This window comes from Manacus candei, unplaced genomic scaffold (genome assembly GCF_025592945.1).
Source record: "Manacus candei isolate 608988 ecotype Guabito, Panama unplaced genomic scaffold, ASM2559294v1 h1tg000019l, whole genome shotgun sequence".
In the NCBI taxonomy this organism is placed as follows: domain Eukaryota; kingdom Metazoa; phylum Chordata; class Aves; order Passeriformes; family Pipridae; genus Manacus; species Manacus candei.
Genome location: NW_026138067.1, coordinates 6,697,085 through 6,724,087, shown reverse-complemented (window position 1 = coordinate 6,724,087; position 27,003 = coordinate 6,697,085). Strand labels below are relative to the sequence as shown.

The 27,003-nt window shown below is 37.2% G+C and overlaps 1 protein-coding gene and 1 long non-coding RNA gene across 3 annotated transcripts in view; one reads left to right on the top strand and one right to left on the bottom strand.

Moving 5' to 3' along the window:
* The window catches only part of ZFPM2 (zinc finger protein, FOG family member 2), a 306,310-nt gene that overhangs the window by 138,056 nt on the left and 141,251 nt on the right, over positions 1–27,003 (bottom strand). For both annotated transcript variants that reach the window (XM_051785155.1, XM_051785156.1), the window contains one exon: positions 19,183–19,301. In XM_051785155.1, the coding sequence (XP_051641115.1) occupies positions 19,183–19,301 (119 nt within the window). The remainder of the gene's footprint in view (positions 1–19,182; positions 19,302–27,003) is intronic.
* LOC127470085 (uncharacterized) lies at positions 161–1,872 on the top strand. The gene is made up of 3 exons (XR_007904168.1): positions 161–322; positions 1,370–1,441; positions 1,772–1,872. It is a non-coding gene; the product is annotated as an uncharacterized LOC127470085 (long non-coding RNA).

Sequence of the window (27,003 nt, the reverse complement as noted above, 5' to 3'; positions counted from 1 at the left end):
AGGAGGAAGGCAATCAAAGCCATCAACAGAATTTCCTCTTTCCACAATGCTCCAGATTCTCTACTGTTTAAGACCCTCAAGTTCTGCATTCCAGGTGATCTCACAGAGATATTCAGAAGTTGAACAAGATGTCATATAGGGGCGTATGCACGAAGAAGGGAACAGCAGAAGACAGGAAACAGCAGAAACTGTCAAATACATTCCTAAAAAATCAGCCAAACAGACCAATAAGACGGGGGGAAAAAAGTAGGAGTAATATCAATGGCTCGAGTTGATGTAGATCTCAAGGCATTTTGAGAGGTTTTGACCTGAGTTAAGTATAGTAAGGATTTTTATACCTCTTGAAATATGTTATAGTTCGTATTTCTCCTATACAATACTTTTCTTCATCCAAACCTGAACTCATCCTTGTCAGTATCCACACAAATGCAGTAATAATCTATAGTGCATACCTTACACAGATGTAAGGTGATCCTGTTTGTATTCTCGAACTCCCCCTGCCACAGAACAACTCCACCCAAAACCAAACAAACAATCAAAAAAAAGAAGCAGGTTTGTTTGGTTTTTTTTTCTAAAATGAGTAATTTTTTTTTCTCCCCAGACGTTTGTGAAATTAGTTATTTTAGTTGTCACCCCTTTTGGAGAATGATGTTCATATCTAAAGTTAAAATTAATACAAATGACTGAAGAGGCACAGCCTCATTACAAAGGATTTATACACAAACCCTCTTATCAATACCAACCTCCTAGTTCTTAGACTCCTAAAGACAGAAATATGGAGCTACAAATAACATTCATTTCCCAATTACTATGCCAACCAGCTCTTTTATTATAGACTGTATTTGCATTTGACTGACTGGTCTATTGGAAACATAGTGCTGCTACACCATCATCAAGCATTTTCTCTTTTTCAAAGACATAATCCAGACTATGTGCACCAGTGCGCTATCTGTTGGTTTAATCATTCCTACACATGATAAGGGATCCTACTCTTTGCAAATCTGGATTTTTGTTAAATACCTTCATGTTCCAATTTTAACCTATCAGTCCTGAAATGATGGGAATTCGTTGCAGATTAATTGTTTATTGGACTTATGCATGAGTCTACTTATTTTCTATTTTTATAGGTGGTACATTTGAGAATGTGTTCAAAGGAGCATTGTTTTGTATTTACATTTTCTTTACAGTTAGGATCTGCATATAATATACATAAAAAGTTTAGTCTTCTTTTATGTCATGAATTGTTGTGAACAGCCAGAATCCTACATGCCTACTTTGCATTTACAATTTTTACATAAAGAGTATAAAAATTAGTTCAATTCACAGGGTGTTAATGTACAACCCTTTTGGTGTCTGATCATCATTCCAGGGAATAATTTTGTAAGACAGGTGTTTGTTTAGCCTGTAGGAAACCTGAGACCTCCAGAGTGCTGTCAAGCAGGTTCGTTCATTTCTTTGTACCTTATCTCCCATTAGAAAATATTTCCTGTTCTTTCCCTATAAATTCTCCCAGGAAGGGATTTCCTCCTTCTCCCATCTTGATTCAGACACTGTAATAACAACAACACGATTATGTGTTTTGTGACATTTAATAGTCTAGTCTGGATACCAAGAACTTCTTGGGGCAGAAAGCACAAATAAAAAAAAATGAAGTTATAGCAATTAAATTACCAGAATGCAAATAAATAGTCACAAATACTGTTCTCCATTATTTATGCAGATATAATTGATTTTAATCTTCTCTTATTGTTTCTCAGTCTAATTGTTTCAGAGTCAGATTTAAAGTGAAGCTCTGACTGCACTGGCACACAAGTTTAACAGAAGGTCGTACACATGCTGTATGTGGCCAATGCTGGGAACTAAGGAATCGAGCAAGAAGAATATTTTGCTATTATAAAAGTAAAATTATGGCTCTTCATAATTCTTTATATAGGGAGAAAGGAGGGATATCTATGGAAAAAATCCAGCTTGCTTCTTCAGATATATCCAATTGTCTTAATGACATTTTTATTTTATATGTATCTGTGAGTAAGGCAGAAAACTGTAGTGCTCTGTTTTGCATTGTGTCTAAAGTTATACTCATCGTGGTTTCAGAACAAGAAAGAAAAGTCACCTCTCCTGCCCCACTGAAACATTTGGGGTTCTACACCTAGCACACTGGGGTCAGAAATATGGCACAAAGACTTCTGAAATAAAAAAGGGCAAGTGAAAATTGTGATATTCCATGAATTTGAAAATATTTCAGAATTAAAACAACAAAGAAAGAAATAATGAGAAAAAATACAGTTGTTAAAAAAAATCAACATTTTAAAGAAATCAATGTTTAAATATTAACAATTCAAAATTCTACTGGTACATTGTTTTTCAGTGATATTCATGATAAATTATGTGACTAGTCTATTCAATGCCATATTGTGGAAATACATGTATGGGAAAACACCCATTACAAGAAACACTTTTGAGATGGACACAGATTAAAACAGAGTAAGAAAATTCTGTCCTGCATTGTTACAAAGATTTCTAAAATCTTGAAATATTTCATATTTCTTTCAAAGATCCACTCTTCCCATTTCTTTCAGGGATGATTTCAAAATGGCTCTGTTCCTCCCTCTACTTTGCTACAACTAAAATTTAAAGTAAAGTGAAAACTACATCTCCATTATTTATATTATATCCAATAATATGCACTATTCAATGAAAACATGAAATGCCTCACTTTTAATGGGCAGTTCAAATATCCCTATGCACATCTTAGAGGGGAAATTTTTAATTTATATAAATCCACTTTGATGATTTATTTCAATTGACAGTGCTTCCCTATATGATGTTAAAAGAGTAAGCAATGGCATTTAATTGAATCAAAAGGCAATATGATGATAGTGAGTTCAGTCATGCTTTTACTGTTAACACTGGTGCAACGATTTATTCATTTGCCATTCCACTTACTTTTGTTTTTGAACAACCATAAATTACAGTTACACCTCTACATAACTACCAGTTGGCACATATGTGATACTGGTAATGACATATATATATATAACTAGAAGAGATCATGACAGTGTATATGTTCTATTCCAAATCAAAAACTTTCTGACTTTGTCTAGTGAAAACTATCACTCCTGTCATGTGTATGTTCAACACCATCATAAATTTAGTGACTGGTGTGTCAAATGTGAGGAATTGCAATCAAGTTGAGAACTGTAAAGAAAATTCGAGTCAAACCACAAGAAGTTAGAGGTTATGATCAAATACAGTCAGTGATGAGTGGTATTACCGAAATGGAAATGGTTGGTAAACACTGCCCAGGTCTTAGCACATCACTAGTATTAGCAGTTTATCTAATTAAAGGGCTGGGCATTCAAACAGACTCTCATGTAATGAAAAAATATGGAAATTTCCAGTTTTATTTTATTGGTTTTAATTCTACACTGGAATGATTTAAGATTTATTAATATATTATTTGGAGACTTTTTCTCTAGACCAGTCTAGTGGTCATGGCATGTGCCTTGCACTTGAAGCTATGCATGAGCCCCTTTGATGCCAACTTCAGGCACAGAATTAGTGTCACTCATATTTTGCAGTCCTGTGATCAAAACAACGGGTGATTCATTATAAATTTTTTATTTGTAATTTATCCAGATGGACTTTTTTATTTATTGGAGAGTAAAAATTAATGTTCTTAAGGAGAAAGGGGCACTGCAGCCTTCATATATGCCATGCAATACCCTCAGGACTCTGCTTTGGTTTCTTTAACTAAATCTTGAAAAGTCTTATAAAAAGAGTAACCATATTTTTCAGCAAAACAGTATTATGGTGCTTTGTGTTTTCTGACTGTTCATCTCCACCAGTAACCATAAACTGCTGGCACTAGTGCCAAGTTTGTTACAGAGAGATTAATGTTGGCAGCACAAGAGCTTCTGAGCTTTTTAAAATAAATTTGGCACTAAGCTCTAAAAGGGTTCATCATCACTGATCTAGATTACATCCTTCTTTATCAAGAAATAAGTTTCAAAATTCCTATCTAAATAATACTCCTGATTTATTTGTGTTTTGTTCCATTAGATTAATGCATATAGGAAGAATTTTCTGAAGTAATCTGCAAATTCACTGCATTTTTCATTCACTATCTCTAAAAAACTCATGTCTGCAGCTTTAGTGTGATGTAACTGTTATTATACTAATCTTAATTATCACCATTTTAGCTTTTGCCTCCCACACTTGTTGTCATTGTACTCATGTCTGGTTTAAAAACAGGACCTAAGCTAGCTGAGGCCAGCAGCTGTCTTTTTAGTATCAGGTTCAGAGTCTAGCACAAAGGAGCACTAGTTCCCAACTAGAACCTCAACATGCTGCAGCACTACAGATGTTAAATGTCATAATAATGATTGTATCTTCCTTACACAGTGATTATGAACAAAGCTGTACATCTTTCAAAGAGCTCTTGTTTTTACTTTTCACCAGCAGCTAAAGCAAGCAACACATTTCCATTACAAGATGAAGCTGTACAATCTCATCCAACAAATGATCTCACTCTGACCCTCACACTAACTTTGCTATTAAGCAAAAACAGGCACATTTTCCAATATTGATTCCAACTAATGTCTGATCCTAACAGGCATGATCTTATCGGGGCCCCACTATAATAGAAGGAGTGTCAGAGTTAAACAGAATAGGTTTAGATAAGATCACAATCTTCCTCACCATGATGTGATGCTATCACTGAGTGAGTACAGTATTTGAAGTAATTATCATTAATAGATATTGGCAATAGGAAGAGTGGTCACTGCTAAGATCTAAACAAATTTGTGCATGATAAAATAAAGCAAGTTTTATCCCAATAGTGGATATGTTATACACCCTAAGAGACTTTGTTGCCTTTATTTTTTTCTTTGAAATTATAGATATTGAATCAATAGAGGAATATTGAGGAGCAATGCTACATGGTTTTTTCTGTACCTCCTGTTTTGTGGCAAACTGCCACTTTGGCCTTTCTGCTGCTTTCCTGATGCCTTCATTGACCAGATGTCTCATGATGTGTTGTGTGGACGGACCCTGGTCCCAGGGTTTGCCTGAAGAGCCATGGTCAAAGCTGATTTCATGGTGCCCTTCCTTGTTAGCCGACAGTGGAGCAGCAGTGACCTGTCTGACAGGAGGTGTGGGAAGCAAAGGGTCATCTTTCTAGACTTTGAGCCTTACAGCTGTTTCCTTACTTGAACTATTCTTTGCAGGAATATGGGCAGTGCCACGGTGGGTTAGCCTAGAGGACTGGTCTCTAAGGTAAGTGTGGGCTGTGGCAAAAGCCACAAGGTTGACAGTCATCTGGCTTGGTTTGGTTTTTGCTTCAGCATTTGTTCTGATTGTAGTAGACTTTCTGCATTCCCAGAAAGACGATGGTACCGTAAAAAGGAACACCCGCTTTGATGTGGCAAATTATACGTGAAACTCTTAAGTCTTTCTCCCCTGAACCTGTCAGCATGTAAGATCAAAACAGCACAGAATGAAAATAATAATTTATAGCCCTGGAAAAAATGTTATCAACCTAGGAAAACTGAAAACACTAATATAAAAAAAAAGTCAGTTCATAGTTATGCATGTGCTTTTTGTAATGAAATAGCAGAAGCATAGCTACACTTTCAAAGCCATACAAAAATAATACATAAGGAAAGGGTGTAAATCTAAAATCCCCTTAACTATTCACCATTATAAAAAATAAGCAAGTGTGCATGTAGAACTAAAAGGGCACAATCAGTTTTCCAAGAAACAATGTTGTCTCTGTTATTCTGATAAAAATACTGAACTCTAATATACTATTTTTCATTCTTACAGACATTAGCTAATTAAGAAATTAAAAAAAAATTCTAAATTAATAGCTTACTTGCCAAGATTGCCCAAATATTGGTCTTATACACAGAAACCTACAGGCAGCTTTTCTACTTATCTTCATGTATTCGTCTTCTCAAATGTGTGATTAACTCCAGAGCACTGAAATCTTTTTGATAATCACTGAAGATGAATGTATCAGGACAATCAGCAGCATATGGAACACAGAATGCTGCCAGATGTTAACACACTAAAATAAAGCAGAACCATCCGTGTACTCTGTATCTTGTCTAAAAATAATATACTCATTGACCTTAACCCTAACAAACCAGTCCCATCTTCAAGGTCAAATAAAATAACAAATATTTATCTTCTATGGAGAGGTTTATAGACTGTACTTGCAGTGTTCAGTGTCACAAAATGCTAAGCCTACCTCAGCCTTACTGCTTTGAATGAAAGCTTGAGGTGCTCAGCACTAAGCAAAATCAAGTCCTAAGTGCATTATTAATCACTGTTGTAAATTTGTGGTCATTGTGCGTTCCCTTTCATTGTTTTATATTTTTTTCAAAGACTACACATGGAAGCAGAAAAACATCTAGGTAGAGTAAAAAAATAAAGGCATATAATTGTGATGTCTAACGCATACTTCATTTGGAAGAGATTTGCAAATGCTCTATGTTACCTTGAAAGAATAACTTCAGCCATCTTTGTTATCCCAATACAAGTGCAAATATCGAGGTAACATACTGCTGCAGCTCTCATGAGCCTGAATACCAGGCTACAGTGGGTCATGGCAGCAAATATCACCCCATCAGCGTCTTTACTTCTTCATGCCTTTCAACCATCCCAAAGGAGACACTCCTGTCCATCAACACAGCCAGAGAAATGCAGAATACAATGGGAACATCAAGACTATTTTGGAAGAGTTCAGGAGACCTCACAGTTATGGTAGTAATAGTAAACAAACAGACAGTTAAGCATCTTTGGTATGACTGATAAGGAAATGATTATTTAAGCTCAAAAAGGTCATTTAATCCCAAGTACACCACTAACCAGAGCAAGTTAGTAGGTGCTACTAGAAAGTCACTTAAATCCTGCAAGAAGTGCTAGCAATTGGCTTGGAAGAGGGAATGTGAGGAATGTTAAGGAGGCACGACCACATCAAGTGGTCTCACATTTATGAAGTCAAGTTTGAAAACATGGCTATTCTTCTTACTTTCCACAGCTGAATGTGGTGGTGGAGGTGGAAGTGGTTTCAAAAGTAATCAGTGTGTGTGCAGTCATTTACTGCACACAGGTACTGTTTCTATATTCATTTGAGATTTACTAGCACAGAAGCAAAAAATGAGCACTGAGGATGCCAGTGATGCCAAGAGCCTCTCGCAAATATTTCCACATCCAACCCATGGTGTGTTCTCTGTTTTTCAGCCTGGCTAATCGGGGCTCTGGTACCTGATAGTGCATGACTGACTACAAAAATCAAGATTCAGCTTACTCCCTGAGGCCTGCTGTACCGCCAGATCAAAGTGCTTATACTTGGCAACCTGAAAATCAAATACCATTGCTCTCACTCCAAAAACGTGTTAAACAGAAGCCTGGGACAATGATCCTTGTAAGTTAGACAGTATTCCTTAAAAAAAGAGATACAGAAAACTTCAAAACAAAGTCCTAAGTAAAACTGAAAATAATGTTTTGAAAAAGCTACACTGACTCAATATTTGGCTATATACAGAATGTTAATTCTAACTGTAGTTAGCTAGAAACTGGATTGGGAAGGGAGAATATTCAGATGAAAAAAAACCTGCAGGCAGTTGGGAAGGGACATGCCAAAGAAATATAGCAGTTACTTCCTTATCTCTCAGCTAGCCCTTGTTATATTTCAATTAGATTTTGAAAACGGTAACCTATACAGTGTGACCAACTGTCTAGCTTCCTGTAACATCCCATCTGCCATCTACTACAAAAAACTGTCTCATTCTGGCCTTTTAAAGACAATCTTGAAAGATTTTAGCTACCTGCAGGCATTTCTGGGCAGCCGGACAAGCAAAGTTGGCTGCAGACATTTCTCAGCATCAAGGTGCCAAAAGCCACAGGGTCATCTGGTCCTTTTACTTCCCCCACACCACAGTTCAGCTGCGCCTACACCACTTCTCTCGTCTTGGTCCAACCTGTTCTTAAACACACCAGCCACAGATTTACTGCAACCTCCTGAATCTCCTCCAGCTTTTCAGTCTCATTAACATTAGGAAGTTCTTTCTTGTATCTAATCTAAATCTTCCCTGCTGTTACCTTGCTGGAAGGTTCACTTAATGCAACCCATCATGTCCTTCCGTGGTCCATGATCTGGGTGGATCCAAGAAGTGAAGGAAACCCTCTACTGTGGAGGCATTCAGGATTAAGATGGTATTTTTGCTTGGAGGAGGCGACCAGAGTGAGAAGGAAAACAGGAATACGATAAAATAGTGGATCCCAAAAGAGAAAAATACAATTTGGAATGTAACAAATATAAACAACAAGACCCAATATTTAATGTAGCAAATGCAACCACATCCAAGAGGAAAAAACACCATAAAAGTAAATCAGTAAGACTAAGACACACTAGGAGGTCTACTGCAGAATTAAAAATTAGCAATAGTAGAACCAGCCAGCTTCAACACAAGCAGAAAAGAAAGAACTAAGATATTTTGGATCTACTATTGTTTTCTGCTTTATTGCTCTCTTTCCTTTATGCTAATTTGCCCCAGTTTTCTTCCAAAAGTGAGGACAACAGCTTGCAGGAGGGGGAGAGAAGGAAGGATCCTTCCTCACCTCCCCAGCTTTGAGGCACACCTCCCTCAGCTCCCCTAAACTTGTCTTTAGTGTCCTCACACATGGCAGGAGTTCCAGATTTGTGTTTAAAAAAAGTGGTCACTCATCCCCCAGATCAGAGACTGTCATGTGGAAAAGAAAGCTTCAAAGAAGAAAAAGTATTTTTGGAAATGTGAGATGTTTATAAATAAATACATAAATAATAATTATTAACATATATGAAGTTTCTATTAAAAATAATATCTTCTGTGCATTTCAAATATCAAATCAAATGTCAAAAACAAGATATAAAAACTAATCTGTGACAGGGAGAATTTTAAATTGTAAGACATAGTCTCAGAGTCAGAATAATCTACATAAACTATGATGATATCTCATAGTTATGTAGTTCATTCTAAATGCATCAGTAGTGTTCAGAACGCTACCCTGCCCTCACAGTACAGAAAAGGCAGTATTTTGTCTATGCAAAAGTCAATTATTCCCTAAGTATGTTAAAAGAGCTCAAAAAAATTATAACTATGTTTAATGATTCACTAGTTATAAGGCATTTTGTAAATACATTTAAACATTTCCCCTACTCTCTAGTCTGTGGAATACACAATAAAATGCATTAGTGAAAAGAAAGGGGATAAAAGTTTTATTAATTGGTATTCAGTTATTTAAGATGGGATATGAATATCACAGAATCACAGAATCATTTAGGTTGGAAAAGACCTCTGAGATCACTGAGTCCAATCTGTGACTGATCACCACCTTGTCAACTAGACCATGGTACTAAGTCCCCCGTCCAGTCATTTCTTGAACACCTTCAGGTATGGTGACTCCACCAGCTCCCTTGGCAGTCCATTCCACTATTTGACCTTCACCCTTTCTGTGAAGAAATTCCTCTTGATGTCCAGCCTGAACCTCCCCTTGCAGCTGGAGGCCATGTCCTCTCATCCTGTCGCTAGTTGCTGAGAGAAGAAACCAATCCCTACCTTGCTACGATCTATGAAACAATATAAATATGAAAGTATATAAAATCTGATGGGGCTATGCATGTAATTCATCATGTATGGGATATCAGGACACACCAAAAACCTCTATAAAATAAATAATATCATCAGGTAGAGTACTAGCTGCGCAACCCTTCCTCTGCTGCAACCGGTATGGAGTTGGTAGGGAGGGTAATTGATGATGTCTCCCCTGTTCTTTGCTCTGGAGCCCTAATGGTTGGAGCTAATTGTCTTTTGAGCTTCTCTGGAGCCTAAGGAGTCACCACAGGATGAGACTGACGAACTTTTTCTCCCCGCTTGATAAATGAGGCTCAGGACATTTACAAACTTCCCTCAGCACTGAATTTCTCAGGTCAAGCTCTGTATTTCCCATATTTTGGTGGTACAAAGTGGATCTGCTGCATGTGGAAAAGGACACATTTTGCTACTGGCTATGTGATACTACAACATCATTAGAAGAGGAGCTACAGCTGAACGATGATTTTTAGGACATAGTAACAATCAATACTTTCTTCTGACTAGAATGTGCTATTTTTATATAGTCACAATCACTTATGTTGTGTGTATATTTATGTAGGTATATATACTTTTTTTTTTTTTACTTCTTTATGTTTACCTATATATTCATATATATACCATACTTTCACAGAACACAGTTAATTTGACTGGTAATAAAACAACCAGAAATACCCTTTATTTCTATCATTTTTGAAAATTTGCAGGCTACTTCTCTTGAGCATATTCAGACAGAAAAGGAAATGATCTTTGGAATTTTGATCATTCCATCACACTGTATGGGATGGCAAGGAGCCACTGTCTTAAGTGAAATCACTGTTCCATTCCTTTATTTGAAGTAATTTTTTTCTTTAAATGAAGATAGACAATTATTTCAAATATTGTTATTGTTACTATGATATGGCACCTTGGTCTGCATTTCTATTAACACAAACAAATTTTGGCACCACCAAAACGTGAATTTTCTTTTCACACCAAAATTTTCTCTACAACACACTTTTATTCCAAACAACTGCCCACTATTGCCTCTATGAATCTTATGGAAAGCACCCTTGATGTTTTCATAATCCTATGCATTTGTATGTCCAGACAGTACATCTCGACAATATACTGAGTGGAACACAAGTGCTACCACAGTTCCACAGGCAACAGCATCACAGTGCTTTTTTCCACTACCAATGTACTCTAAGGCTAACTACCCTTAGGCAGGTATAGCTTTATATGTAATAGCCCCAAAAATACCCAGGAGTGTCCAGGATGTTTTATTTTCAAGCGTTCAAAGAAAGAGCACAAGCCTTTGGTTCTTTCATTTCAGTGTCCATTGTAACTACCAAATACTTGGCTTAACAATGCAAACATTTTCACAGAAACAAGCACCTTCATAGCTTTATGTTCCACTAAAATGATGAAGCTAGAATTTCCCATGCTTGTTCTATGAATGTGAAACTGCTGAAAAAAAAGTGTCAACATTTTAGAAACAATTTTATTTCAGAATTAAAAAAATAGTGTTAACATTTAGTGAGAAGGAAGGTATTTCAAAAACTGCTGAATATTTAAATCTGACATTTTATATCTGCTTAGTCTATAATACTTATGTTTCATAAATAAGAAGAGGTATCACTATAAAAAGCATGAATTGAAAAAATGTCCTCAGAGGACAACATTATTGTTAAATTTCTCATTTTAAATATGAGTATAGAACTAGTGTCTTTTAGGTATTGCAGTGCAATGAGGTACATGACTGACCTTAAATGGAGATAAATTATTTTTCTTGTATGAAGTTTTAAAATAAGACTACATCCCATTCTAAAATTTCTGTTATAAATTTAGCAAAATCTACACAGCAAAATAAGCATTTGAGTCTTAAAGCCTGTGGTACAGAGAAGATTAGACTAGTTAGAAAATTATTAAGACAGTCTAGAAGCACAAGAATATGTTGCTACTGAAATTTATTGCAGTGATTTTCTCCAAACAGCTTGTCTTGTGGGTCCTTTCCAAATCAGCAAATTTTGCGATTCTGTGATCCTAAAGTGTAAGAGCCTGGTGCTTTCAGATAGCATCTCCCTCTACTGATGCCTGAGAGGCCTTGGACCAAATTTTCCTGCCTTTCTTTCTGTTCTAGGCTCCTGACTTTGCCTCCTCTCTCCTGCTGGGCCATCCCCTTGCTCTGCTCTCAGCACCCTGGCAATGTGCCCCACAGTATATTCCCACTTTCCATAAGACCCCCTACTGAAATGAAGCTTGCCAAAATAGGACAGAAAGTTTATTGAGTTTTCTCCCAGGGAACTAAGTTAGTTTAAAGGGAATGATTGGCAATGTCTACTACTTAATTACAAGAGTATTAGGATAAATTCTGCTTAATGGAGTTGCTTATAGCAAGCACCAAGTCACTGAATTAGTTTTAAAAATCTTTCAAAGTGACCAGTGGTAGTTTTAAACAAATGTTAAAGTACTGCTGTTTTGATAAACAGGTGTCAAAATGCACCATGGGTATATGTATTCCATAAAAGGGCTATAGCCAAGGAAAAGAGATTAAAAAGCAAGAGCAATTTTATGTAAAAATCCTCTGTTGACATAATACTACATTCTGAAATTACCCATTCAGAAATGAAGAAAAAAAAAAGACGTAATTTCAATCCTGTCTTATTTGTATGTCCCTTAAATATTTAATAGCCTAAAATTACAGCTGTGGTAATGGTGTGCAGTACTAATACCAGTGTACTATTAGCATTTAGACAAAGGTGTAGGATCAAGGTGCTCTTTCTTTTAATGTACCATGTTGCTTCATCATCTATTTGCGATCTGGAAACAAATTCTGCAAGCTGGGAAAAAAATGCTGTGTAAGTTTGGTCTGGTTCTTTTGCCAAGTCCAAGCTGTATCCTCCCCCCTCCCAGTCTCTCAAGCAAGGGAAAAAACCGAACCACAGAAAAACTGAAGGAAGTCTGAACAAAAACGGGATTATATAAAAAATATATATTTATGTATATTTACAGTTATATATACAATTTGAATATATTGTACACACAATAGGGAACTCCCAGGGGGGCAAAAAAGGGAAAAAGAAGGGGGAAACAGGGATAAAAAACCCAAATATCCTCCAAATATACACCGCTAATAGAGAGCTAGCGAACAAATAAAAAAACCACATTAAATACCTTCCTGAACTAAACAACAGAACTGTGCAAAGCACCAACTAACTCCCCACACCTCCCGAAAGGACCAGAGACAACAGCAGGTCTAAGCAGTCAGGCCCTGGCCTATACAAGCAAAGACCATCTACAGAGAGACCTGTCGCCTTCAGCCACCAGAAGAGAGTGAGCTCTCTTATCTGCACCTTATTTATATGTTGTGTTACGCTAAAGGATGATATGGAATACTTCCTTAGATTTCTGACCCCCGTTGTTAAGGAAGGCCTAAAAAAAAAAAAGTCAACCTACCACAAATGCTTTCAGCATTTTCCAAAACAGAGTGTTTATTCAGATACTACATCTTGCTGTTGTATTAGTAACATGTTTAAATTAACTTTTTTGTGTAAATGTAAATAAAAGAGTAGAAATAACTTTTTTTAAAAAAGTGTATAAACTACAATTATGGACAAAAGTTTAAAAAGGGTCTTTCTATTATTGTATTCTCCTCAACTACATGTCTATATAAATGGGAGAGTACATGGTAAAAGGTAAGGCAATGTGAGGTGATGTGTTTTCAAAACCATCGTGGATGGACATGTGGATGTCCACATCATCTTGGCATATCTCAATATTTTGAAATGTTTTAGTTCGTATGAAGTGGCCTCAAGTTGTGCCAGAGGAGGTTTACATTAGATATTAGGAAAACTTTCCTCGTTGAAAGGGTGGTCAGGTATTGGAACAGGCTACCTGGATAAATGTTGGAATTACCATCTCTGAAGAGTTCAAAAGATGTTTGGAGGACATGTCATGGTTGTGCTGGGTTAACAGTTGGACTCTATGTTCTTAGAGGTCTTTTCCAACCTTAATGATTCTATGATTCTAAGTGGAGAATCCCAACACATGCACAGTGGACCAGCACCTTCCTGGCTGTTGGTGTGACACCATGTGCTGTCCTGAAGTGCTACAACGATAACATCTGCTTGTGTTTGAGACAGAAGGAAGTGATCTTAAACTAGTTCTAGATATGAAGAACCTGACAGTAATAGTAGTAAAAATGAGAAATAAAGGTTTTTGCAGTCCCTTGACATATTTAAAGGTATAAATCAGTATAACAAAGTTTAGAATCAAGGTTCATTACTCAATACACTATTTTTGATAAATAAATATAAAAATAGTTCTGTGATATTAAGAGCCATAATCTTCATTTGCATCTAAATACCAAAAGATAAAATCTACCTTATCCCTTTCCATGTCTGATCAAGATAAACAGAGGTTACAGACTGGCTACAGCCTGACTGTGGACAGACTACTGGCTGTCTCTGTGGCCATGCAGCACCTCCAACCAAAGGTACCAGAAAATCCTTGTGCTGCAACTCTGAAGATTAAAGTCTCTGTCTTACCTACACAAGGTTTTTGACCCAAAGTGACCAGTCCCAGATGAGGTAGTGAGCAACTTTGCTGCATTCTGAACCTTGGATCCTCAGCCCTTCACACGCTACCCTGTCAAACACTTCTGTGAGTGTGTCTTCCAGATGAAGTGTCTCTTCGGTGCTGAATCTCCCAGATCCCATTAAAGGGTGCCTGCTGCGTCCCACTGCTTGTCTGGCCCAGCCCTCCACACTCTCCTCCTGTGGATTTCCTTCACAGCCACGTTGAATCCTCTTTTCCTTATCAGGCCGGTACAGGCCTGCCTTGCATGCTCCTCCCTGAGACAAGGATATGAGAATGGGGGGCTGCATCCAGCTGCTCATTGTTTTGCTTCACAAAACCATGCCATGGGCACAGATTAACACCAAAAACTAGACGGAAGCAGCCAAAGGAAAAGGCCTCTCAGAATGCCTCCACACGGCTGCTGGAGCAACCACTGTTTGATGTCCGTCGTGGGCTACGTGGTTCACTGCTGCTTTCGTTTCCAAGGGCCTCATTCCCACCAAACTGTCCCCTCAAATAGGGAAAATATTTACAGATGAAAAAAGGCAAGTGAATGGCTTTTCCTTAACTAGGCTGCTAGTGCCTTAAATTTAGGTCTGCTTACACACAGCAGCTCCTCTTTCAGCAGTCTGTATGACCAGCCTAGAGAGGTCTTCTGCTCTTCTCACCTGCATGGTCACATTAGACTTGGCATTTGTGCAAACCCACCTTCTTGTTAAAGACAGGAATCACAAGCTAGGAATCTCATGCTTTAAAATATATTCCTGTCTGCTTGTAGGTACTCATGAACTACTGAATCTCCTGTGATGCAGCAAGGCACAAAGTTGGAGCCTGCTTGGTAAAACCAGAGATAAAATCATGTTGTCTTCCTTTCTACAGCTGAGTTCTCACCAGCTGTAGACAGACGGCAATATTCCACAAACTCTTCATGGGTCTGTTTGTCAAAACAGCAAATCTCAAACAGAACCTGGAAACATGTAGACATGTACACTTTCTAGGTTTGAAAAGATATTCCGATGCATTTCATTTTCTTGGGACTATCAATTATTATGGAACAGTAAATGGAAAGTGAAAGTAGTGGAGGGAAATGGAAGGCAATAACCTCTATGCCCAATTGTGCAGACAGATACAAACTACACATGCAGCCGAGAACAGGAATTTTGCCAGTTTGGCAAAATTACAGGAACAGATCATTAAAAGTATCTAGATATGAGATCTATCACCCTACATTTAATAAAAGTATCTAAATATATATCTATAAATATTTAATAATGATATAAGGAGTTCTTAAGGTCAGATTGAAATAAAAATTAAATGCCTAGACAAGTTTTAAGATCTGAGACTCATTTGTTAAAACCAACATTCTTAAGATTTCTGGTGGCTGCATGCAAATCGTTTCATCAACAGTAACAGTAATGCATGACATACACTATTACATAATGTAATTATCTGTAATTCATGAATATTAGCTAAACTCCTAGATGAGAAAAATTAAGAACTTTAATAGTCATTGAGCTATTTCAAGTCTACCATTAGAATATGAGTATTCTTCAGTCCTGATATGAGCCTTGCACTATCATATCTCCTGACAGTGCTGGAACACTGTTGATGAAGTAAAATACTGCTATTCCTTTTACAATTCTGAACAGCATTTAAATAATTTTTGTTCAAGGTACCCAACCTTCCAGTACTCTGAGACGGATACTGCTAGAGTACTTCAAGACAGAAACTTGAAAGATCTAAAAAGTAATTGACATCTGGCACAGTGACTCAATTAAATACCATGCTGAATTAATTAACTTGCTCTGTCTCCTGAGCCAACAGCAGTGAGACTGTATTCAGCAACACAGCGCTGCTTGAAACAAGAAGCACTTCAAGAGGATATTGCATGTACAGGCTGTATTCAGTGCAGAGTGCAAGGGTACTAAGCAAGCTGCAACTGTTAGAGTTAGGTAATGAATCCTGTGAGGCACCGTCACATTGCTAACACCAAACAGTAAAGTTGGGTAAGATACTTGTAGTCAGTCACAAACATATTTCCCAATAAAGACAGCAGCTGAAAAATTATGATATTTACTCACCTGAGGGTCCCTCAATTTTTCTTTTCTTTCCTCTCTATACCAAAAATCCACATTAAAGCTTTTTTCCAAAAATTATTTGATGTTTATAGTAGCACAATATTTGAAGTTCTCATTCAGAAAAGAACTAAACCTGCTGTCAGCTGCTCATGGGAAAGTTTGTTTGAATTCTAGTGACATGAGGCTTTACCCAAATGAGCTTTCCAAAACATATACAAATAACCTATGTAAAGAATCATAACTCCTCTTATGAACAACAGAAAACATGTACGATAGTGAGATAAGTAATCAAATATGTCAAGCAAACAAAAAACTCATAAATAAACCTGAATCATTTCAAGAAAAAAAAAGATATAACAAAAAATATGTAGAAGCTGGCACTGGGATTTTGTTGCTTTAACAGTAAATTAAAGTTGCATCAAAAGGTTTACATTTCTTCACACAGCATTCTAAAGTAACAAATGTAGGATTACAGGAAACATCTGATATTTGAGAAAAAGAAACAATACTTAGAATCACAGAATAATTCAGGTTGGAAGGGACCTCTGGAGGTCATCCAGTCCAAACTCCCGCTCAAAGTAGGGCAAACTTCAAAGTCAGATCCAACTTCGAAGTTAAATCAGATTGCTCACAATGATATCCTGTTCAGTTTTGACTTTTCAAAGGATGGACTGGCTCAGAGGACAAAACACTATTTCTGAGGACAAAACTTCTGTTCACAGGAACCTTTTCAGATTTCCAAATGTATTTATGTTTGTAGGCAAAAGTAAAATCTTTCAAGTGTTAGCAAAAATAGGGTTTATGGGTTTCAATTTGACAAGAAACAAAATATCTTTCCAGTTTAGAGGAAAAAAGTCCTTAAGGTTTTCATCACACATTTCTCTGAACTACTTTGAGAAAGCTGTACCATCCCATTACAATTACTAAATTAAGTCAGTTCTGTTCACTGCTTAATTACCAGTTCATTAAAACCCAAATATCTTAGCGAAATGTTTTTGATACAGCAAAAGTGACAGATTCACGAAGCAATAACAGACCTAATATATGCCTGTGCTACCAAAGGGGAAGCAAGCTCCTCCTAGAAGGATTCTAGTTGCTCCATATCTCCATCAAAAAACAAAAGTGAAACAACATGTTTGATGGCTGACATGTTGCAAATTAATCCTAAGAATATCCGATAATGATTAATTTTGCAGTAAAGGGTCAATCAACATAATCTCATATACTTAAACTTTATCTTCCCGTCCTATATACCTGAGGAAGTGGTACAAGTGGACAGGGCGAGAGGGACCACACCAAGCTAGCAATTCTCCTAAGTTATGGATTGTGCACTAACTTTGAGCTACAACAGGACTAACGTTTTGGTTACATGAAAGTTGATGAAAGTAGTAATAGTGGAATTTAGAAAATTATTTGAATTACAGGTGGTTATCAGAAATAAAAATTAAATGGATGGAGAAAATGGAGACAAGTATTCAAATCTTCCAGTTTCTCCTTTCTAACAATAAGGCATTTTGACTGTGCAGTACTTTTGAAAATCTATTCTTTATTCAGGTGCCTGAATGGGAAATGTGATCTGGTTGGGAATACTGAACTCTAGGAAACTTAGACAAAGTTTCCATGCCACTTTCTATAACATTTTTAGCACCTTTTGATCAATAAATTATGCTAAAGGGTACAAAATATTATGACTTTAAATGGCTACTATGTACTTATAACAGAATAATGTTTCAGTCAAATTTTAATATGCATATTTACAGAAACTAGCATGCATCCTATTCAGCAAGCCCTTAGAAAGAGAACTCTAATATACAGGCATGGGTTCTACAGAGAGGAGTTAAAGACTATCAATTTCCCCCCTTTTCTCCCATGTCCACATAACCCTTCTCTCACACTGTCCCAGATGATTCATCAGCAACTCAGTGCTCCTCACTCTCTTCAGGTCCTCCAAGGGCAGGACAATATCTAGCATTGGTGAACACTGGGAAGCTCAGCTTCTCCATTTACAGCACAGATTCGTGTACCCCAAATATATGTAATCCCCTTCTGTGAAAACAGTTCCACAGGTCATTATGCTAAATACATTCAATGCAAAGTCTGTAATAGCAAACAGTGATCAAGCTGCAGATAATGGTTCTTCAGAAGTATCCCAAAGGGCAATGCAATGCATGTTCCAAGATTGTTTAAACCCTTCTCCTGGAGATATTAGTTGCTTCCTTCCTGATATTCTCAGAAAATTAATCTGAACTATACACAAATAATTTTGAAGCTCAGACTTAAAACCAATACAAACAAAGAAGAAATGAAGACCTAGGAATGATATGATTTTCTGTGCACTGAACCGAGGCCAGCAAAGCATTACTTTTAAGTAATATGGTCCACATACTTTCTGCAATCAGAAGAAACGGTAAGGCAAATATAGAATATGACAGGTGTCTTTTGATGCCTTTCAAAAAATGTTAATTTGATGGAAGAGTTTTTTATATTCAGTTACATTAACAGTATGGTAAATTTAATTAATTTTATCCAAAAATAATGTAGTTATTTATTTTTATACCATTTGTTAATATAAGCTAGGTATTCAAAAATTAATGCTACAAAAAATTTTAAAAAACCACTAAAAAAATCAGATATTACTACTGAAACACAACGGCTTGGTTCAGCAAACAAGGAAGTGACATTTCCCTCCTGTAAAATAACAAGTTAAATACTATTAACCTGTGCTCCAAATAACTTCACATGGATGGTTGCCATAGATGAACTAATTGGAAAAGAGCCAAATACCACTGTCCATTAAAGCTAACAATGCCTGTTTTCAAATGCTCCGCCTGAGTAGCAATTCAGGTTATTCCCTAAAGAACAACACACAATATAACAAAGCGAAGTGTCTCAGAGCATCTACATACCAAGGTGTTATTATTCAGATCCATCTTCCCAGCGAAAGGCCCCCACGTTGTTCCAACCGGAAGCTGCTGCCGGCTCTGAATCTTGCGCTCCCCGTCTTTCTGGACCACCTCCAACTCTCCTGCAAACAAAGAAAACAAGCAGTGTTGAGAGTACTTTCACTCATGCCTTGACAACAACCACCTCTGCCTTTGTGTTGGTTTTAGACGCACAATGTTCTGAGGACCCATATAATGAGAATTAATTATGCTTGTCTGAAAAACAACTGATCTTGTCATCCTGCAGAAGAAAAACAAACCTTTTTCCCTTATAATTATATTCAAATTTGGTTTAGAAAATCACGTTCCTTTCTTGCATCTTTTCACACACATTAGAGTTTGAAAGCAATTTTATTCAGAATAGCCATTTCATATAAGTTCTTAAGAAGTGCTGAGGAGGGGGGAGATGACAGCTGAAAGGAGAGAGTGCAATAGCAGCCACACCTGGTGTATTAACCTCGCTGACACATTTTGCTGCACAAGATCACATTTTGAAACATGAAGCTACTAAAAATTTGAGAGACACACCATATAGCTATATAAATCCACAGTATCTCTGAGATACTATTAAAAACATTTACTACAATTACTAGCAGGAATTTCAACTGAATGAGGTTTTATAGGCAGTAACATTTCAGAATTAGATCAAAAATACTTTTAATTGTTAGCTTAAAGTTATAACACAAAATATGCAAAAGCAATGGGGAGGCTATATAATGATTTTTGTTTTATTTTAAAAACAAATTTTATTTCTGAAAATAAGGACTTAAAAATTAACACTTAAAAGTGAATTTGTTTCTTTAGCTTGTCTTAACTATTCTGGATTTTCCACTAAAGAGAAAGGATAATACATAATTGATCATTCTCCTGGAGGGAAAAATAAAATTCAGTCACCACTTTTCTCTCCCATATTTTTTTCACTTCATTTCAATATTGAAAAAATTGCTTCTTTGAAAGCAGCCTCTTCACTAAACCTATTTTTCTATCAACAGATGTTTCAATCAAAAATACAGCAACAGTTATATTTATATACACAATTTCTAACACTATTTTCTAAAACAGATATAATAAATTCTGGTTTCAGACTTTCAGAGGGATAGAATGGAACAAGGAGAGGTTTATCTGTGCTCTTCTTGTTAGATGTTTAACCACATTTTTCCATGCTCTTGCACTTCCAAGCTTTGCCCTTCCTGAAGGTAGGCAAAAAATCTGTGGTTCTCATGAGCAGCAGAGCTCACCATGACTCTGCTGTAGCCATGATTTCTCAGGACCTGTTTTCCATGACTGCTAAAGCCCCTTCCTCTCTTTCCACACCAAACAGATGCAACAGTGATTCCTGTCTTTTGCATCAGCACATCTCAACAACTCTACCCCAAATCAGGATGGTGCTTTCCCACAAACAGAGTAAAGTCCAATTGTGCAAGGGGTCAACTCATCACAGATTTAGAACTGGCAGCTGTTGTGAAATGAACCTTGGACCGCAGGAAGTGAGTAACTCCTGGCTCACAGGCAGCCTCCACAGACTTCCCCAAGCTAACCATTCCCATAGATGCCTGGATTTACATACAGTCAGGCTGCAAAGCTTTTCCTTGTCCACAGGCGTTAATCTTGACCATTTTCCAAAGAGATGACTTGGCTTCAGCTTCCACTTTCAAGCACAGAAATCTAAATTTCACCTCTGAGTGTTGCAGATTACAAAACTACTCTACGTAAAATTGTGCATCAGATCCTTCCTGCAAACTGGAACAAATCTAGGAAATAGAGCTGTACTGGTTTACAAAAGCTTCTATGTATGTGGGTGAGTCCGCATCATGACAGTGCTATGACATTTTAAAAGGCAGTATGTGAGCAGGAAAGCTTACAGATTAATTATATCTAATTTACACATATGATATATATGCATCCAAACAGAAAAAAAAAATAAATGCATTTTTTTCTTCTCACAGTCACATTGTTAAAAATTCTATTAACTTAAAAAAATCTCTTTATATGTTAATTATGGAAGAGAGAAATTGCAAGGTAACATGTTTATCACTTAGCCATACTGCAGCGTTTTCTCTCTTCAGAGATGAAAACTGCAGCATTTGCTTGCTTTCACACACTAAAAAACAGCTATGTCTATGGACATGTCACATTTAACTGATACCAGAGGAATCATGAGAATCTTTGAAAACCCTTTTAAAAAATAATTCAGCCTCCCTTTCTGCCACTGACATTTTTCATTTGAAAAGGGTTCAGACACAGTCAAACAGTGACTCCTTATCTGTACCTGTGGATTTACAAGCAGGCCTGTCTTTTAATGGATTAAGAACGACAAACTTAGGGCAGATCATCCAGTGATATCCAAAAACCTACTGAAGTTTTAAGGTACACATCATTACACATTATATTTTAAATAAAATTAATAATATGAATCTTATACCTGATAAGTAGTTCAGGTTTGAGGCAAACAAGATCAAGCTTTTTTTTTCCAAACATGTAATATTTCCCTTCAGCTGATAATTAAATAATTTAATGTGGATTCTTTCTCTCATTCTCTTTTGTTACAGTTCCAAGCAGTAGTTTGGGCAATACATTTCAATATATATGAATACTTTCAATGTACTACAGATGGGATAACATCATGCTGAATTGTACTGAAACTTGTGTTTTCCCATCCACTTAGAACACTATGACAGAGTAGTAGATAACAGACAGGGTAACAAAATATTTTGCTGTGTAACCTTTCTGTTTCCCTTCATCACACTTCCCCAAAAAGTCATTTCTCTCTTGTCACCATGACCAGCAGCCATTTTAATGCTGCGGATGAATGTCAGACTTGGGAAGAATAATCTGCTCTCATGTTTTGGCAAAACCAGACAATTTGGCTATGTTGTACAAGGTTCAGCACATTACATTTGATCCTTGGCAAAGATTTTTTTTTTCCCACTGAAAATCTTTTTTTCTTTAGAGGTAAAAAATAACACTGCCTGCAACATTTCTGCATTCATTTACAACATCTTGCTCCTCTGAAATTTTTTACTTGGTGAATGGTATCAAAACTGTGCCACAGAGGAGGCCAGTCTCCCACTGATGTAATTGGGGCTGTCTACTATTCACCACTGACTTCCCACAAGGGTTAAGTGGTTTAAGAGCCATACCTGTGGTATCAAGCAATGTGTGTTCTTCAAGGGTGTTTGCCAGAAGAAAAGAGAATCTCACCCTGTGACTGTTAATTACGAGGGTTTGAAAAATGTATTAACAAAACAAGATTTTTCCCTTTCAGCCTCAGAAGTTCAGATGCAAGTCTGAAGTGCTCTCTGCAGCTACCATTCCTGCACAACTGCTCAGGATCTTAACAGACTACATCAGGAGAAGGAAGAGGATCTGAGACTTCATTGCTGTACCACCACTTGCAGTAAGAAGTGTAAAGACTCAACTGGTACTGACTTCACATATGCTTGTCCATGGAGATTCTAACTTGTGGGTTGAAAAAGGAAAGAAAGGATGAAAAACTGCTGCAGCTTCCTTTAATCCACGCTCCAGCCCAAAGGAAGCAGAAAATTCTGCGCCAAACACTGTTAGGTGTTCCTAGTAATCAGCAATTGCAATAGACCACCTCAGTACTGAAAATAATGTTCCTTCACGTAACTGCAAATTATAATAGAATTCATTCACACCCCTGGAAAAAAATATGTGATATACTCATCATTCCCATGGTAAAGTAGAGAAGCAGTTTTATTTTACTGTTTTCATCCTAGACTTGTCAGGTCTTCGATTGAAAAGGACAGTCAGAAGTGTAACAGAAGCAGCACTAAGAAATATAAGTAGAGAGGAAGTGATGCTCTGCTTTTAGTTTTTGCAAGTTAGGTAAAAAAATTACTTAAAAGACATACCATTTAGTGATATTTACTTACCCTTTCCTGGCTATAGACAAAGTATTTTTTTCAGCTTGTTCTTCAGGAACACACTTATTTCCAGCTTGCTGAGTAAGTTTATACAAAATATTTGAGACACACAGTATGGGCTAATCAATTTTGGTAAAAGATAATGCTGTTAGTGCTGTGGGCTGTTTCTCTTATCTTGTTGATGTAGCATACTTTTAAAGTCTGTGATTACTCAAAGACTTATGATAGCTGCACTGTAAAAGAAGCCTCAAGTCATGACTCACTAGTACAGCTACAAAACATCCCATGGCTTTTAAGATATTAGGCCACCTTGGTGGATAGAAAACCAGAATGAAAGGACTCAATTTACGATTCTTTTCATACATATACATATTGTTTCAGGGATGCCACATAGGGCTTATATAAAACAGAAGGTAGAGAGGTCAGTTTAGCCTTGTATTGTTTCACATCATAATCAGGATAATTTTTTTAAAACCCTCCACAAAACATATAGTACATACAGGAACCCAAAACCAGCTTTTGGCCCTTAACATGATTTGACAGCAGCTGGAATACCAGAAGAATTCAACTATACATAGTATTTCTGGAACAAAATAACACTGGTTTTCATCCATCTACCCACATTCTGGAGTAAGAAACAAAGGAGTGTATATCTGAAGGTGAATGATGAGCAGTGTTTTGTGGGACAAAACCAGAACTATTTCATTCAGAAATAACTGTATCCAGATTTATACACATTTAACATTTCTAAGCAAGTCACTGATAGCTTTGGCAGTAGGGGTTTTTTTGTTGTTGTTGTTTTGGTTTGTCTTTTTTTTTAAATCAGGAATAGCTTTCTAAGTGGAGTCAGTTAAAAACAATGAGTAAGCTCTTCCTCTGCTATAATTAGAGACTGGTTATTTGACATCATGGGGCTTTACCAATTTCCACTAGCAAATGGCTCCTTCTTTGCATATTTCCAGTCCACAGCCACCTGGCTCTCTAATGAGTATTTTTGCACAGCACAGAAATTGTGTATGTTGTGGTTTCAGACAAGGACTGCTCTGAAGCCAGAGTGAGCAAGTTAAAAACACTCTTAGAAGTTCTTAAGCACTGTCCAGCCCAAGATCTGCCTGACATCCTGTATGCACAGAAAGAATCTGCAATTAATATTTGGCTGGTGATTACCTCCATTATAACAAACTAATACGTGCACGTTTGCACACAGTAGTTCACTGATAGCAGAGAACTATCCCATTTCCACTTCTGTGATTCTTAACAAGGTAGTTCCAATATTCAATGCACATACACTTGCTTTTCAGACATAAACTGCATTACTGAGATACTTCCTCTAAATTCTCCTCCCTCAATTTTCAAGTCTCTGAGACATAACACATACTAAACTACAATTTTGAACATAAACTTGAAATACGACATTCTCTATTCAAGTACTCCAGTCAAACCCTGATAAATCAGGCTGGCCATGCAGTGATCTTATCCCTTCTGACTCTTTAATAAATCGAACCTTGTAAGTTCACGCTGTTGGAAGTTGTCACTAAATGAAATTGTGACCTTATCCGATGTGTGAACTTATCCTGCTGACAACTACATTTATTGTACGGATAAGTATAGGGGGGAAAAAAGAGGCTTTTGATAATTGTGATCTTACCCATATGCAACTCTAACAGATGGGATCTTTTTGATGTTCCATTAACGATTTGTCTATGATGAGCCTCTACTCAGAAAAAAAAAAAACGTTCTTCATAGGTAAGTGGTCGGGAGACTGGTAAGCGGTATGAAAAGTGCACAAAGAGGAGTGGTTGACAGCAGTGAATCAGAAGCTATTAGCTTAACACAAAGAGCTTTGAATTAGCTGGTAATTGCACTGGAAAAGATAACATAATGGAAGTGGCAAAACAGTAACATTCCCTTTCCACAGGACTCATTCAATAGCCCAAAACCCTGAAACAAGTAACCGTGAGTCTGAGGCAGTAACCCAAAATATGCTATGCTACGGCATTTCATGATGAACGAATGAATGAATACTGCATCTTCTTCCAGCACTGACTGGATGCTTGCCGCTGCTATTGTGGAATAATGCTGGGTAACAGACAATGCACAGAATCATAGAATAGTTTGGGTTGGAAGGGACCTTTAAAGGTCCAACCTCCCTGTGCTGAGCAGGGGCAAGCTGAGAAAAGAGCTCTGGAGTGGAGACACCCTGGCGGGAGGGTCTGCTGCCACTGAGGTAGTGGAGGGCTTCTGAATGGAGCAGCCTTTTTTCTTTCTCTGAAGCTTTTGCCATCTACTAGTAACTCCTTCCCCTAACCCTGATCCTCCTTGTATCCCTCCCACTTAAGGAGTAGGGTTAACCAAACCTCTTAGCCATGAGGGAAGTAGACACAAGGATAGCCCACAGGTACTTATGGCTCTAACCCACCACTCTCCTTTGCCTAGGCTTAGAAGCAGGTCTAGATAGCAAACACCATGCAGCAGAAGCTGCCAAGCTGCCACATGCTGATTCATTCCTAACTAAGCTGCCTAACGTTGCCCCATCTTGACAACGCTCCCACAGGGCAGCTATGCACTCTAGGTAAGGATGACAAATGAAAAGGCTTCTCCGTTTTCTATAACAAAAAATCTTGCTGCTCCCCGCCTTTCTTTAGAGCTGCAAAAGTCAGAAGCAGAGTTTCTTTATCTCTCCTACCTGCTGCTAGTACTGCAAATGGCAGAAAGTGCAGGCGCTATCCTTATCTGCAACAGCGCTGTCCTACATCGGGCAGTAAAGGGAAGGAAAGAGTATTGTCAAAGTGAGAATAGGGAAAGGCTAGGCAAAGATTTTCAGAGAGAAAAAGACCACAAAAGTATGAGGGGGGAGGAAATAAATTTAGAAAACAAGACAAGAGAGGGGGAGCCTACGGAAAGAACCATTTGAAGACCCAAGTTGGGTCTGATCAGGGCACAGAGTCCATAAAAATAGGATTAGAAGATATTCAAGAAAAAGTGAGATTCAGAAAACTTGCCAGAATGAGAGAAACGATACACATTTCCAAGTCTGAAATGTGAGAGAAGTTCATGAATTCACATTTAGAAACAGAATGCAAACACTATTATCCCTTTTTAGCCTAGGCATTTGTGTTGTTACAGTACTTAATTCATAAGATAAACTACTAAAATAAAACATACTTATTCTAATATGTCTTTGCTCAGTTGCATCCTGGCTTACACTCTACAATTAAAGTGAGTCTACACTGCACCCAGTGATGTGATTTCACCTGACACTTGGTCAAAGCCATTCTCTAAGTACCCAGATCACCGTGTATGACAAACTTTTTTGAGAAAAAGTGTCATTACTGGTTATTTAGTTTACACCAGGCTCCAGCCATGACCATCACACTGACATGGTACTCCAGCCTGGTTGATGTGACCTTGGGTGTAAGTATTTAAGCAGCTCCAGATTTCCAACTGAACTGCAGAGCTAACTTCAGTGATGTGAAGGTGCACTGTGTCTTGCAACACAAGCATGGTTTTCAAAAGATCATAGTTTGAAAAGAAGTGTATGCACTGACACTTCAAATTCAAAAATTCAAATATGTCCTCTATGTGTATGAAGTTGCTTATATAAAATGAATACAAAGGAAAAAACCACTACATTCCTATAGTACCTCACACTCCTGTAATCTGCAGAATTTAGCAGGAACACAGGATCACATCCCAGACTAGAAAACCATAGACCTATGGTGAACACAATCTGCATCAATTTGAAGTGACAATGCAAATCCTACATCTAGGGACAGCTGGGATGGAGGGCAATTAATTGAATAAATGTTAAGAGCACATAAATTGAGTAGCTACTAAAGAAATGGAAATGGCAAATTAAATAATATTTTTTCATTAAGTATGCCATCAAAATAACTTT